The sequence below is a fragment of the Genypterus blacodes genome, unplaced genomic scaffold, assembly GCF_046128005.1.
Source record: "Genypterus blacodes isolate CSIRO-AG114 ecotype Tasmania unplaced genomic scaffold, CSIRO-AGI_Gbla_v1 ptg000022l_1, whole genome shotgun sequence".
NCBI lineage: Eukaryota > Metazoa > Chordata > Actinopteri > Ophidiiformes > Ophidiidae > Genypterus > Genypterus blacodes.
Window position 1 is genome coordinate 582988 of NW_027466835.1, and position 17063 is coordinate 600050.

Sequence of the window (17063 nt, forward strand, 5' to 3'; positions counted from 1 at the left end):
AACTGGCTGGCCTGTTAGTAATGCACTTAAGTTGTGTGTAGAATCTAACAATGGATCGCTAATGAAAAATGTCTGAGTTTGACCGTAAAGTTGAGCCTCAGGACCCATTTCATCCAAGCTTGAAAATGAGCTGTTATAAAAAAATTTACTAACAACATGATGAATACACACTCATCACACTCTCTCTCTCTGTCTCTCTCACCCCCGCCCGCTCAGGTTAGTGAGTAATTCGCGATGATATGTGATTGTGGTACCGAGTCGTGTCAGGTTGTGTCACTTTCGCACTCTGGGAATGACGCACAACCTGACAAGAGACTTGACAAATGTATGTCATTGAAGAAAACAGATAAGAAGAAGTCATAATTCCAGCTCGTGATGTTTTAAGCGACTTCGTGATGAGGTTCTCTAAACAGCAGGGGGGCGTTTTGGAACAGGGACGACGCTTGAAGGTCGTCGTTTAAAAAACTGCGCCCGTTTCTCTGCTCAGCTGTCCAGATTCTTCTCAATCTGGACGTGACATCGATCAGTGAGAAGTGTGTGAGACATATAGAGAGACATTACAGCCGTCCATCACTGAGATACGTGGACATGCTGCTGTCCTCACTGTAGCCAAAACTTGACAGAATACACACAACCGCAGAATACACACGCCCTCCTCCTTGCTATCCCGTCACCGCTAACGCTTTTTGTCTGCTTCCACTCTCCAACATTCACAGCCATAAGGAGAAGAACAGGCACGCTCTGAACTTGACCAGGCAGGTATTTTGTCACTTCGGGTTTAGGCTGATTATTGTGCTGGGCTCTAACTGAATTTAACTATTTGAACATTCCAAGTATGTTCCAGGGCTAAGAACAGACCTGTCGCTGTACTGCAGACTGACTCATACAATTTATATAGCACTCTGTGGATAATAGATGAGAAATAGCAAACTACAAAGCACTCACTTGAATAAAATGTACCCTGCAGTTAGTGGCGACAGAGCCATTAAATGACTTATTAAATCCTCTCAAGAGTCCCAGTTTGTGTAAAGCAATACGTCCAAACTTGAGCCTACATCAATAGGAAGAGCTTATTTTTTATAATATGTCCAGAAATAAAGGAGACGGATTCGAACGGTAAGAATGTGATGATGATGATGATGATGATGATGGGAGGGATATACAGAAAGCAAACGAGTAAAGAATGTGTACAGTGTGTGTATGTGTGTGTGTGTGTGTGTGTGTGTGTGTGTGTGTGTGTGTGTGTGTGTGTGTGTGTGTGTGTGTGTGTGTGTGTGAGAAGGCATAGGGGTGTGTGTTTCCGTTTGTGTACCTCTGACATTTATCCTTGCACTTTATCTAAAGGCAATCTGCCCCGCTGTTACGGCTATCAGACAAATAGGCGGTGCTGTGTGAAGTATTACTGCAATACACAGCGTAAAGCACGATGAAGCAGAAGGAACGACACCCGACCATCTGTACTTATTTATGCTACAGGAACATGGTGTCACCGCACCAACTCATAACCCAATTATGGCTGCAGTTAAGGAGCAATGTCTATGTAATCTTTAATGCTGCATAGCATTGGATTGCAATAAAAATACACACACACACTTGCATTAAGGTAAATTGCTCATGCATAATGCACTGTATATGTAAATGAGCTAAGCAACAAACAGTAAAAATGGAGCAAATGTGTTCCATGTTGACGTAAACATGCTGAGGACGTAAAGGAGTTCTGAACCTCTGGGTTTGTCTTGGATTCAATTTTTTCGCAGCTTTGACAATGATCAGCCCACACTCGCTTCTATATTAAACTATGAAAAATGAAAGAAAATAAAAGCGCCTGTCCCATTTAAAGCAGCGATCTGTAAGGAACGGGTGGATTCACAGAGAAAATGTCAACCATTTCCTCCTACCACCTTCTTCTTCTTCTTCTTCTCCCAGTCCTGCCTGCACAACTCCCCCCACCCCCGAGAACACAAGACGTGATTTACAACTCAGGTAGAGATTCCCCTGGTGGTAAACAGGGGGATGTGTGGTTTTTTTTCATAAAACAGATTCCATCACTGAGAGATGTTACTCTTCCATCGATGGATTCCTATCAAAGTCGTTTCTTACCTCTTATTTGAGCATTTACCACTTTTAGCGATACAATACTAAAGAATAACACTTGTGCATGAGGTCACACAGAGTGTGTGTGGTGATGCTCATTAGACTAAATTCCAGCCCTTCATCTCATCTCTGCTGCTCTCTCTCATTTCATCTTCTTTTCTCAGACAGTGCAGGCGCTAATGGAGTTTGGACTGGGCCTGAGGGAAAAGAGCAAAGGCAAGCATGGATGGAGGGAGGAGGGGAGGAAGAGAAAAAGAGAAAATATGGCTTCCACAAACAGTGGGGGCTGATGTTTTGGTACCAGGGTTGCCAAATGCATGGAGATTTATTTTTGAACGTGAGCGAGGTAGCATTAAAAGTTTAATGTGTCCTTTGCAAAGGTTTGTCTCATTAATGTTTATGCCTCTTGTGAAAAAAAAGGCATTGCCTGGAGTAAGAGGACAACAGTTCAAACTCCACAAGAAGCAGAGGCTCATTAAAATAAGTGGATCACACCCATTATCACATGAGATGCAGGCATAAATGGAGATACTGTTAGAGGGGGATGAAAGTGGAAACAAGTGGAGAGCAGTGATGGAGCGGATGAGAGGGACGTGTGATGAGAAGACTACAGCGGGCGAAAAAAGGGAGGAAATGACAGAAAAGCGACAGGAGAAGCAGTGCGAGAACAAACAGAAACACAGAGGATAAGAGGCTGACTTTTGATGGTCTTTAATGAAACATCTGTTAAAAGAAACTCCGGGACATGCACGTCAGCTGCCACGGTCCACAGCAAGTGTCACAGCAACGGAAAAGACAGCTACACTACAACCACTGCAGCAACTTAGATCCCTCTAAACCCACCTGGACCATGGGGAGGAGATGGAGAGAAGGAGGCATATTTAAGAAAAAGGAAAAGAATTAAGGCAGAGAAGAATATAGAGAGTCGTTGATGTGTCCCAGGTGTGTGCTAGATCCTCAGCAGTAGTTAAGATCAAGGCACGGGGCCACGTTAGCCATCCGTCACTATGGAGATAACAAGCTGTCAGGGCCAGGCAGGACCATGGGCCACAGAGGCTGGTCACTCGGCTCGAACGCCACGGGAGCCAATCAGGCGAAGAAGCAGGGCAGTGTGAGATAATGCACGGGGAAAAGACTGATCGTTACTGGCAACTGAGTCTAAAAAGGGGGAGGGGGGGTCCATCTGAAGAGGAGCACAGGGAAGAGGAGGAAGATATGCGGTGGTGGAGTGCATGCAGTGGTAATCTATTTAGACGAGGACAGGGAGCTGTGCGTCCGTCACTTTTGCGTCACGTACACACACACGCAGATTCACTTCCTGTGTGAAATGTTTAGTGCAGCAAAAGACACTTTGCATACTTTGAAAATACAGCTTAAAATATCCATAAAATGTTCCTCATTTGCATTTAGGAATACATTAGTTAGGGACAAAGTTGAGGGGACACACAAAAACAACTGAACACTGAGAAACAAAACAATCTCAGTTTCTACTTGTTTTAAACTACTCATTTAACTTGAAAACTATTTCTTAATGATACTATTTCCATTTGTGAATCCTTTGCCACATCGGCAGCATTTGCATACGCTTTAAATGTTTTAATTCTCGGGTCATTTGAGAGCCACTGATGTGCGTTGTGAGCCTCCCCGTTTCTTCTCTGTTCCTGTCTCACCTCCATTGTTTTGTGTTTTTATTCTACTTATTTATTTGTCATTGACACTGCCCATTAACAAAGAGTAAAGCTGTGAATGTGCCAGCTTGTTTTCATCTGTTGTCCCTGGATCGGATAACAAACAGGATGAAATCATGAACACAATAAAAAACATTAATATCTTTGAATACCGTTACTATAAAAAAACAACAATAAATCTACAACAAAGCAGCAAAACCAAATGGGCGTCACATCAAACTCTGCAGGGAACACTTTGTTCCGACATGACAGAGGGCTCTACACACAATGCTTGGACCTTGTCAGACACTCGTATCTATGAAAAATTGGCTGCGCAGCTGACAGACACGCACACAAACAGGCGCCGCCAGCCCGTGTTTCAGTCGCCGGGGACCGTTTGCTCTCTTTCAATTGGAGTTAAATGAATGCTTTGAAAGGTGGAATGGAGGATGAATGAGGTAATGCCTGCTCTTTAAGGTAACCCACTGGGTACACAAAATAGTTTTCTCTTCTTTGCAATTAAGAGTGATCGAGCAAAGGCCATGATGCCTTTCTGATTATTAAGTAGTAGTAATGAGAAGAAAATGCTCAAAATTTCATATTGTGACAGTTGGGAGAAGATATAGTACATTTAACATTTATGTATGCACGAGCGTCTGGTATGTACGCCTGAGTGTCTGTGATTTTGTGGGACTACCTTGGTGACATGCAAGTGGGAATTAGGGAAATGTGCGGATTTCCTAGTTTGCCACGGAGCTTTTTAAAGTGAGAGAAAACATATTGGGACAAGATGACAGCTGCTATCACTGAAGCAGAGCTGAGAGAGAGAGAGAGAGAGAGGGAGAGAGAGAGAGCTAAAACACACTGCACATAACAGGTAGAAAACAGTACAAAGTTTTAGGGGGGTGTTGTTCAGAGAGGAGAAAGGGAGGAGGAGGAGGAGGAGAGGGAGGCCGGGAAGGAAATGAAGAATAAATAAGGAGAGGAGACAGACTGGTTTCTAATAACAAAACAGTCGCGCAATGAAATGGACGTGCCTTCAAGCCCAACGCGTTGCCGAAATTGGCAAATAATTGAAGGCAAATGTGGCAATATGATGAAGAGAGAGAGATTGATGAGGAGGATGAGGGTGGACCTGTGCTGCAGGGAGAGAGAGAGAGAGAGAAACAGAGAGAGAGAGAGAGAGAGAAAAAGAGACACAAAATAAGTGTGTGGGGTATGATATAGAGAGGTGCTCCAGGTGCTATGCTGCAGGCAAGCACGAAAGCGTGGAGGGTTGTGTGTGTGTGTGTGTGTGTGTGTGTGTGTGTGTGTGTGTGTGTGTGTGTGTGTGTGTGTGTCACAGAGGAGCTCTCACTGCAACTTAGTTCTGGACAGAACTATTGATCTGCCAAGAGAGAGAGAGAGAGAGTGAAAGAAACATCCACTAATACCCCATAGATATGGTTTGTCATCTCCACACACACACACACACATACACACACACACACACACACCACTCGCCACTCGCCACTGAGCAAAAGCAATCGACAACGATTTGATGACAGTAAAATGAAGCCTATCGAGCCGCTGCAACGCTTCTACACAGTGCAGCAAACTGATTCATGAGTTTCATATTTTCCAGGTACATTAGATATCTGGCCCACATAATCATTATTTGTAATACCAAAGCAAAACTTACTGTATAGATACCTGCCTCTCTCGCACTGAACGCCCAAAAACTCCACGGCCGCCGTACAATGGCTGCACTGTATTCCCTTTGTAATGCGTGTGTGTGTGTGTAAGAGGTGCATTCAAGACAAATTTCAGATTGACGTGTTTGCATGTGATTAGACCCAATAAAGTTTCTTCTTCTTCTTCTTCTCAATAACGTAAAGTGGAAAAACAAATACTATCTTCTTTTTTTTGCATTTTTTTTATATAAATGTAAAATACAAAAACAAAATAAAGAAAATTCTATATTTAATTCTAAAAGATGAGAGAATATTCCTGTTATAATTGGCACTTGAGCATTGGGGGGATTAGTGTTAAAGCTGCAGCATGTTATTCACACAGAGGTGGAGAGGGGATTGGCATTTGCAGGGCTCTATAAGTACCAACAGCTCCTGTAACATACAGATCTATGACCAGGATGTTTGCTCTCTGCCCTAGAATCAAATATCATTTTCATACTTCAAGTCTATAGTGGTTACGTTTTGATTATTCATGGCTAATATGTTTTGTCGGATCCATCATAAAGTTGGCCTTTTCTGGAAGCTTCTCTCACTGCCACATTCCACTATGTGTTGCATACATTAATAAAAACTCTCTCCACATATTTGCCAGTAACAAAATATATAATATTTATGCTCATATACACCAACATAAGTGCTTATTGCAGAGCTCGAGTCAACATCGGACCAATGTGACCACAAAATCAGAGGAAAACTAAAAACACCACACACCCATATATCGCCATATATGGTCATGTTTCTCACAGACACACACAAACGCGTGGTGTCTCTCTGTGTTAAAGATGTTTTCACTTTTAGTCACCATGGGTGTCCAGCAGCCAATGAAGAGGCAGAATCTAAGGGGATGTGAAATGAGATTTGGATTGTGTGTGTGTGTGTGTGTGTGTGTGTGTGTGTGTGTGTGTGTGTGTGTGTGTGTGTGTGTGTGTGTGTGTGTGTGTGTGTGTGTGTGTGTGTGTGTGTGTGTGTGTGTGTGTGTGTGTGTGTGTGTGTGTGTGTGTGTGTGTGTGTGTGTGTGTGTGTGTGTGTGTGTGTGTGTGAGGGAGGGGGTGCCGGCATGTTTGTCCCCTGTGGCGAGGGGCCAACTGAGAGTAGCAGAGCTCAGCCATTAGGAAGCAGTGTAAAATCCTTTCAAAGCCTCCTTTTCTCCAAACATCAAAGCCAGAGACTCGAGGCAAAGTGAAAGCGTCTCAGTGACAGTAACATTTTGTCTGTCTGATTTTCCGGCTACACAATTATTTGTCTTTAACGCAAACATATTGCCTGGGTATTAGTTTCTCCTCACTGGCCTCTTACAAAACACATCAATCGATAATGTAGTCAAACTTGTATAGAGAGCTTTTCTAGACATTTAGCTTCAATTTGATTGAAGTTTACTTCAGGGAAAGCAAGACGTTGTCACAGTATTGATGGTTTTGCTCTAAACCCCCATTACAACTTGCTGTAATTTATCCTTTTTGATTCTCTTATCTCTGCTGTCTGTCTGTCTTGTGCCATTATCGTGCAGAGTTTTCAAAGTTCAGGTTCAATCCGAGTTAAATCTCCAGTTCATTAATTCATAAAAACCATTTGCTCGAAGAAGAAAGTCTGAAAAAACTGAAATGGGAGAAAGGAACCAAAATACAGCAAATGAATCATTCAGTCCCAGGGTCATTATTACTCAGCATATTTCTTAATGAGTTGGAGAGTAGGCAGGTAGAGCGTAAATCATCACAGACAATCCCACTCCCAAGCTTAACAAGCCGAAGAGACGGTCACTGTGCACACACGATCAATCACATAACGCATTATTGTGATTCATCAGCACACACAATAACACAAGCTGGCTATCGTGCATCGCCAGGACTAAATGGATTGATCTTGTGTGCGGAAAAGGGAATCATTTACAGAGATAAACATGCTCTCCTTCACATTATATCATCTTATATTTTCTCTGCCCATTCTTGGTAAGCACAACAACATGTCCTAAAGTACAGGCCACTGACCAGCTGACACACACACACACATCCGTACCATATCGCTTCTTAAGACTCATTCTAGACCAAATTCTGTTGCCATCTTAGTCCCCACAATGTATGGATACAATGCAGGTCAGCATTGCGCTTGCCATAATATATCAAATTGTGCACTTACTTTGGGAAGAGTCGGGTCTGTCTGTGTGTCCTGGGATAACGCATCCACAAGATAAAGGGGGTGGTGGGGTTTGGGGGAGGGTGTGTGGCAGCAAAAATGGATAATAAAAGGGCAAGACAGCAAAGAAAAGAGAAAAAATGCAAGTTTGCGGTGGCAGGTGGCGGTTTAAGATGAAAAAGGCTGGGGGGGGGCTTCGTGAAAAGAAATAAGAAAACTTAAATCTGAAGGAAGCAGAAATCATGGGCTTAAAGCAAAACAGAAATGTGGAATTTCAGCTGTCACAAGAGAAGAGAGAAGAGGTAGAACTGAGTGAAATAAAGACCATGTGCTTGGAGGTGGTGTGTATGAGTTTGGAGGTTGGGGTAAAGGAGTGAAGGATCTCTGTAAGGTGCAAAGCGTCAGTATATGAAAGGATATGGGCTGGAGACCATTCGGATGCACCAGTTGCGAGGGCAGGTGGTCTGTTTGAGGCAGAAGAAGACCACGGGCGCCAACTCCGGAAAGGGCAGCACCAGCGTGCTAAGATCGCTGCCGATACTGACGTCGTCGCTTCCGCCCACTTCCTCAATGAAGTCATCAGCCTGCGCCGAGCCATAGTCCTCGCCCTGCCCTGGCCCGGCTGAAGAGATGCTCCCCAGCGGCACAGGACACTCCTCGCTCGTCATGGCAACCCAGCTGAGCTCTGAAAGACATAATGGGAGAAGAGATGGACGGTTAAGTTACATATTTGCAGTTTTTCCCCAAAGTGAAGAACAGATGTGCGAAGGATTTACAAAAAACACAAGAAATACTAACTCAAATGCAATCTTGTGTTTTTTGTGTTTTCTTATAGTGCAGTTTTAGATTTCATGATATCAAACAGGCGGAAATTTGACTGATTATATACTTGCGATTAAGATGATCAGTTTGATTTTGATGCTGTTTTGGAAAACTGAAGCTTTTTGTTTTTATTGAAGCAAACATTTTACATGACAAGGTTGTATCATTAGTGTTAAAATGGTAAAATCGGCAATATGAGGTAGATTGAAATTGAAACAACAGGAAGCCACGGCCGCTGGAGGTTTGTGAGAACATGGCACAGTAGTGTGGACGCAGAGTTGAGGATGGCATCAGGGGATGGTCTCATTGGGTAAATACAGTTTTTAAAGGAGGATGTCAAACAGCAATGTAAGCTACTTCAGATCGCATCATAGGCTGTGGTAAAGAGAAGAAGAGAAGAGAGAAACAAAAACAAAGAGGAAATCCCACCCAACCCAACCCGGCAGTCACACAACCCCACATTCATACAACCCCCTCCTGGCCCGCCTGGGAGGAAACTGTAGCTTTAACTGTGAATGTTTTTTATGATCATATAGTTTGAGGTGTGTCATGGAGGGAGCTTGTGTCTCTGTCTGTCTCATTACACTCTAGAGTGTGACATCATCGTGTTCATAACCACCAAAGACCAACCAAATCAAACACTATTGTAAGCACACTTGTCTGCATAAAATAATGCACTGCTCACTGATAACAATCAAACACACACACACACACAGCAGACGGAAAGCAGAGAGTAAATCAATGTCAACAGCCAATGCACATTCATCGGCGATTCACTTAACCCAATCACTGTGCTCTGGGAGAGGAAATGGCTCTCCATCTCCCACCACTTAACTTATGAATAGATTCACTTTGGTTTATGAAAATACCACACACACACACTGGCATACACACCTACAGTATGTGCATAATCCAACGTGTAAACACATTTTATCACCTGAGTCTATGTAAATGAGGTGGAAGCTGTGTGGAGCTTCTCAGGCAGGCTCATGATTTATTGCAGGGCAGGTATAGTCTCCATTTTGTTTTGTTTTTAAGTTGTAAAGACAAAAAAACAAAGCAGAGCACAGCAGACAAGAGAGAAAGAGCAAAGAAAGAAACTGCCATGATGACAGAACCCCCATCCTTTCAGGACAACCAGCTTTCTTTGCCCCAGAGTGTCCAGCTGGCCAGAGAGCAGCAGCAGCAGCAGCCAGGGTCTGAGTGAACCAACGCTAACATATTGGACTCGGGTACTTGAGTAGAGCTCCTGCTTTTAGCTGGCAGCCAGCAAGAGGCAGGCAGCCAAGCAAAGGCTGGGCATGTGCGGGGATGAGCATATGCGCGCACACACACACAAACACTGAGCAAACAGCTACAAGAAGTACCGTTTAAGAATGTCCACATACGCATTCAGATGAATATTGTTACAAAGGGTCTTGAACACGTTAGGACAGGTGACAACAAACAGAAATACCCTAACAGTAACAGCGTAACCGTGTTTAACTGCGACTCGTGAGACGCTTGACTCATCGGGCTCAGCATAATCATTTATTTTTAGCAAAGCAATGAATAAGTTTACATAATTCTGACAACATATCAGAAACATGAGTTTGCTCTCTGCTTTAATGTCATCGTCTCTGCAGGCATTCTTCCAAATTCAATACTAATTAAATAAAAAACAGTAGAAATGTCAACAAATTCTATCAATGGTCAATGTTACTGCAGAAATATGGGCTGGGAATGACTATGAATAGAATAATGCACCAAACTCAGCATCAGAATCTCCATAAACACTTTCACTCATCACTCATATCCATCACAACATGCAGTACGAGTGTGCGAGCGCAAACGCGTAGGTGTGGTCTCCTTTATCAGTGTGTGTGTGTGTGTGTGTGTGTGTGTGTGTGTGTGTGTGTGTGTGTGTGTGTGTGCGCGCCTGTGCATGGGTGAATGTATTTATATTTGCACTAAACCCCACAGTAGGATTAAGTGTTAGTGTGAGAGCGGTGTTTGTTTTCACAGCATAATGATATTAAAGGCTTTTCATCATTACAAGACAGGGAAATAGGACACTGGCCATTCAGGCGGCTGTATATCTCTAATCCTCTGAAGATACAGTGTCACCCACCGCACACAGTGTATATGTGTTCTATACATGTATACGAGGTGCTGGAGGCGCTGGTTTAAGAACAGGCAGAAGCCGTTAACAACCAAATATTCTACACAGCCTGGACGCCACATCAGATCCTGTGTTGTGATGGAGAAATCTCAAAACCTGTGTCCATATGTGTTCTGTGTTTGATGGTTTAAGATGAATCTGCTGCGTGTTCAGGGCTCGGAGCTGCAGGCTTACAATCGGTAGTCGCTGTAGTTGTTCAGCCGTGAATTCATAATCACATACCGCACCGTATCGTATCTGGTGCCTGTGACACGTTGTTTACTATTTCCATCATCTTCAGCACCATGGAAACCAATGCAGGCCATGACGTTCCTGCTGGTACCTTTGTTTTGCAACTCTGCCAAAAATTGCCCTGCAGCTGATATCAACTTGTGTTTACTTCCGTATATGAAAGTTTGAATGCGTGTGCGTTCGTGCGTCTGTGTGCACGGCTGAGAGAGAGAGAGAAACACAAAGTAGAGGAAAACGGCATTACTGTCAAACTTGGTGGGCTGGCTGACATTTTAGAATTATTTTCTCATAATCTCTCAGCAACAGAGTGTTTATTTCCTGCTTTACTCCGTCTGTCTCTTCACAGTATTTGCACATGTTTGGCAACGTTTTTTTGTGCAGAATAATCATGATTGATGAAAGCGTGTGCGAGACAGAATGGCAGATAGATAGACACACACACACACAAAAGCCCCTCGCTGCTGTGTTAGCATTCGTGCACAAGTGGTTTCGCTCTTCCTCAACATGCACACGTTCACACATTAACACCTTTAATTGGGGTAGCGGATATACAATCATCCTTTTAGCTGCGCTATGAGCTAAAGGCTGCGATGAGCAATAGAAAAAACATGCTTTCCCCCTCCCACACACACACACACTGCGACAGTCTGAGGCAGACGCTTGAAGAGGCGGGATAGGCAACACAAGCAAAACAAAGCAGCGGATGCACAAGAGGTTTTCCACAACACGCTCTTCCTCTCAAACCGTTTGGGAGACGTGGCTACTTAGTGCGACAATGAAGTGTTAATAATTTGAATATAAGAAGGAGCGGTGTGAAGAGTTTCAGTCATCGCTGTTTACACTGCGATCTGAGGACTCGGCGTTTGGCACCCAAGGGTACCAGTGATGAATGAAATGAAGTGAGTCATCCCATGAGCTTGGAAATGCACAGTAAGCGTGTATACAGAGGCCAGAAAGGAAATAAAAAGGAATGTTTCAGCTTTCACAAGTTCATCTAACGGTTGTAAACAAGGTATGTTCACAATTGAAGCGTTATTTAGTTTTATACTTGCGTTTCATGGTGTGTTTAGAGGCAGAACTCGAGCTTGAAAGGCTTGAAAGTGTCGATCTGACAGAATGCCGACACAGGTGTTTTCACTTATCGCACTTGATTAGACCTCTTAGGACTGTGGTGTGTGTGGTTGTGTGTGTGTGTGTGTGTGTGTGTGTGTGTGTGTGTGTGTGTGTGTGTGTGTGTGTGGCCTCATTGACATCTGGCTGACTCTCCTGACGCCTTTAGGACAGCTTACACTTTCACATCTCTTCCACTCGAAAGAAGTTCCTGCCCAGAATCACTGAACAGTGTGTGTGTGTGTGTGTGTGTGTGTTTCAGTGCCACGGTCTGACACGGCTTACGGGCATGACCGACACACAACGGCTCCATCTATGATTTTGTTAATTATACTAATTCATATGATTTATTTCTTCCTAATCCTTGTGTTGATCACAGTCAGACGGATGAATAAAGAGCTCTGATCTGCTCAAGCCTTCAGAAGTGAACCCATATATTACAAACTTTCCTAACTCAAACTTGAACATGAACGCCTGCCGTATCACAAAGAAGGTAAACATGACAGATTAAGTGCTTTAATTACAACCATTATGGATTTTACATTCTCTCTGCTCGGCCTTTAAGTTTAGCGACGTGAAATCACTGAAAATATCGCCTCACTGATGATGCTCATGAAAATGAAAACAGACACCTGAGTCGGTCCTCTTCTAAAATATCATTACCTGTTCTTGTTCTATTCCTTTACAAGCATTACGTAATTAGTTTGAGGTTTTGAATGTGAGGAGGTCTTCCCTAAAAGCAGATAACATGTTTAAAGGAACAACTAACATAGAGTTTGATTGATATAAGCAAGAATGCAGAATAAAAATATGACCTAATCATTTCATAAATCTATTGTTTAGCCAAATTAACCCTTCATATATTTCCACGTGGTCCCTCTGCACATACAAATGTGTCAAATGTAGCAAATTCTTGTCAAATGTCACCAATAATAATCAGAATTCCCCGCGGAGAACCAATAAGCAGACAAGGAGCTGCAGCCTGCCTGTGCTCCACCTTTACACTGGTGATTACAGCCTGTTTGGCACTTTGAGACCGCAGTTCATATCCTCTGTGATAAAGAAAAAAGAAGAAGAAAAGAGATCAGGAAAAGAACAGATATGGTTTGTGACGCGCTGTGGAACACACTCCTCAATATCTAGAGGGGGAAAGTTATTAAAAAAGTGTCCCCCTGTAATGTTGCATCATGAGTTTCAAAAGTTATAATGATTGGTGTAGAAAGTTGTGGGGGAAGATGAGTTCTTTTTTTCTATTTCTTCAGCAGAAACCCAGCTGGGTTGGAAGTGTGTGTGTGAGTGAGAGTGTGAGTGTGTGTGTGAGTGTGTGTGTGTGTCAGTGTGTCAGGCGATTTGGGACAATGCTGAGCCCAGCACAGCGGTCACACACACACAGACAGCCGGGGATCTGACTGTCACACCAACTTAACACTACACCGTCTCTTCACTTCTCCTAAAGTCTTTGTCTTGCAGCCAAAAGAAAGGCAAACATTAGCAGTTGACAACACACAAGGGCAGATACACACACACACACGCACACACACCCCACTCATATCTACAGTCTTTGTGTGACCGCGCTGGGAAATGAGCAAGAACACCGAGCATATTCTGAGAAAACCGGGGGCAGATCCCAGATGATTTGTCCTGTCCCAGTTGTGTGCGTGTCTGTGTATGCGTGTGTGCGTATGCGTATGTGTGTGAATGCGTATGTGTGTGTGCCAAAAGAGGCATAGTGCACCAGTGGAGCAATGCACCAATGGATCATTCAGACAGAGACCACGGCTAATGCTATTAGAATCACTGCAGGGCAAGGTTCCCCTGAGAACACACATCGCCCACAAACACACCACACACGCACTCCACAAGTTCACGCATACACACACACACACACACATGCATACATACACACGCTCCCTGTCTTGTCAGCTTTGTCAAGCAGTGCATCCAGCGGCCTGAGACAAACCGGTCCTGACACCTATTTTGCTGAGTGATCAACACAACACATTACTTTGTTACTCAGCTCATTACAGTCATATACTCAGTGAGAGAGTATAACACATCCATAAAGCAGCCTCTGACAGGACCGAATGAGACGTCAGGCTAGTTGACAGCAATATAAAATACTCAAATATAATAAACGTTGACCATAATGCAGGTGCAGAGGAACATCAGTCCCTCTCGGTGAGTTTACTGTGCAGATGAAACCTTTATATTTCTCGTTTACGGCTGCCGTCGTGTTTAAATTCACACTTGTATCTGCATGAATAAACTAATAGGAGAGTTGAATCATCATTGGTGGGATTTCTCTATGACTGACGACCTTTATAGGACAGCTCAAAATAATCAATTTCCTCACAAATGAGGCAAAGAGTCTGTTTCCCTGAGTTTAGAGCGGCTCGGCTCAGCGTCCTCACAACACCGCAAATCAAAGATCCAGCGAGAGGACAGGGAGACGGAAACACAAATCAGTTTAACTGTCGGGGCGTCAGACGTTGATACTGAGGCTCGGCGCCTAGAATATGTCTTCTTTAAAAAGTCAAAAGGAGGCGGAGAACGTGGCGCGTCGACGCTATCTGCGACAGGCTGTCACAGGCGGCAGGAAGTTAAACGCTCGCCCCGTTTACCACATTCAAGTAATGATCAGTGTGTGTGACAGGCAGCGTCAACAGCAGAGTCCTCATAGCTCACTGTGACAAATGGAGAAGCTGTGATTAACCTTAACAAACACACATTTACTCGGGAAAAACCTTTTGTCTTTTGGCTCCCTTGCAGAAGACAAACTTTACACTTGAATTCGGTAAACTGGTGAGCTTTCAAGTTCATGAATCAGCCCTCATATGCTATTAAGCTACCTTTTAGGACCTTAACTTGACGGACCAATGCTTTATAATGGCAAAGGGGCAGTGTAACGTACAAATAACCCAAAAGAAGGATTGATTAAATGCAATGCTGTGTCATCTGAGAGGGGCGGTTTGATATTCGGTGTTGAAATGAGTAAAAAAAAACATAAAGCCAGAGCGCTGCAGTGTTGTTGTGCTTGTTTACCTGCAGCCGTAAAGGAATTTAAGTTGGTGGGTGACATATGGGTGTCAGACCCGTCTCCAGACCGGTCTCCTGCCTCCAGCGTTATTACCCTGAGTCTGCACAACCGCCAGATTGGCCGAGGCATTAGCGATGGATCACAGACCGGCCGAGTGGGCAGATTCACCTCACACAGCCATATGTTTTGAGAAAGTCCATACTGGAGTCACGTGTAGCTGAAATGTGTCTCAGAGAGGAGTTTCAATTTCCAATTCACCATTTTCAAAGCACTCATTAAACGTGTCAGGAAGCACAGCTGTTAGATTCACCTAACCGCACCCTGGCAGAGTCTCACGCTCTGTCAATCTCTTTTCCAACAGCCTGATGGGTGAGCGTCAGGAAAAAAGCCATCGAAAGAGTGAAACGCTTCTCTACGTGACGACATAACATTTTGATCTAGATTCATCTCAACTGGCGTGTAAACACCAGCAACCTCTCAAGACACAGAGCAACACTGAGACTCCATGTTAGGATTCTTCAGTGAACGCGCCAGGCTTCTGTTTTCAAGTCTGAATTATAGCATCAACCAGGGACGCAAATGGAGAATATGTCACATTTTTCTCCTAATTGGAATCATAAAGGTCAGATGTAAAAGTCAGCGACTGAAATTCATAACTTGCTAGTAATTAAGTATGAAGAATTCCATTTCTTTACTTTTGTGATTTTGCCAAAACCTTCAAACCTAACAAGTTAATGAGGTCACATGTTTTCTACACATGCAGCTTATTTGAGTTTGATAGATTGAACTATTAAGCTATCACAGGTTTGTCTTTCTACTTCTTCTCCCTTCTTTTCCAGTATATTTTAGTTTTTTATTTCCCTTTTCCATTGATTTTTCTTCTATGTGACCTGCTGCTCATCTTGACCTCGCTTCTCTTCCCAGAGCGCACCGCCGCTCTTATTTGTCTCTCCCTCAGTCAAGTCGAGTGTATTTGTATAGCCCCATATCACACTCAATGTCTCCAAGGGCTTTCACAGGCCACACAACAACAAACAGTTCACAACCCAGCCAATAGCTCTGGGGCAAGGCAAGTAAACACTCCCCCAAAAACATTAACGTATAAGGACAGGGAAGAAAACCTTGGGAGCGCCAACTCAGGGAGAGATACCCTCTACTCAAACAGCCAGGTGCTCTCTCTCTCTCTCTCTCTCTCTCTCTCTCTCTGTCTCTCTCTCTCTCAGCACTGTTTCAGCCTAATCCATTTACTCTGGCAAATGAATAGCCCAAGCTCGTGCGTGCAGCTTGTGTGTGTCCGAGCGTGAATCAAGTCAATCTTTGTGTTATTCAGTCAGCAGGAGTGACCTGTGGTGGGTTGAAGGGGGGGGGGGTCCGAGGGTGGAGGGGGCGGGGGGGGATATCCCTCTGGACCTTTGAGTCATGTGTGTGTTGAATACGTGAACGGTGCGCTCTAAAAGGCTTTAAAATGTTTGCATTCGAATCGGGGTCAAGGAAGAGTTCAACGTTACTAATATGAATTCATTGGGTGGCGGCGGGACGGACAGGCTGGGAAATGAGCTGTGGAGGAGAGAGAGACGAGGGCGGACAAATCACATCACGGCTCAGTGCGCGTGGAGTGCGGAGGCTAGACACAGAGTAAAGACACACATTTAGCTCTATTAGGGGGACGGGACAAGCTACATCGCCATGACGTCGCCTGCTTTGATCTCTCCCATATCCGCGCGTTTCTACTTTTCCTGATTTATTTGATGTTTCCCTTAGAAGCTCTCAGTAATCTGGGTCATTGGACTGTTGACTGTGATTGGCTGTTTTGCCTTGAAGACATCCTTGGTTCTCAGACTCTGAATTATCCAGATGACCTCAGTGTCACCTGAGTTCCTCCTTATGGAAATTGGAAAACCAACATAAAACCAAAGATTTATGGTAATCAGAGTGTTCTAATCAATAAAGTAGAGTGACACACACCTCACATGTGATTGACCTGCGGTGAGGCATAATTCATACATACTGACGCTCTGGGTGCCACCCACACACACACACACACAAGGTGAAACTCATCTCCTGTCACCAGCTGGTTG

The 17063-nt window shown here is 43.9% G+C and overlaps 1 protein-coding gene across 1 annotated transcript in view; it reads right to left on the minus strand.

Moving 5' to 3' along the window:
- The window catches only part of LOC142992752 (voltage-dependent T-type calcium channel subunit alpha-1I-like), a 94771-nt gene extending 86479 nt beyond the window's left edge, over nt 1-8292 (minus strand). The window contains exon 1 of the mRNA XM_076143289.1: nt 8045-8292. Within this exon, the coding sequence (XP_075999404.1) occupies nt 8045-8292 (248 nt within the window). The remainder of the gene's footprint in view (nt 1-8044) is intronic.
- Between the last annotated feature and the right edge of the window lie 8771 nt (nt 8293-17063).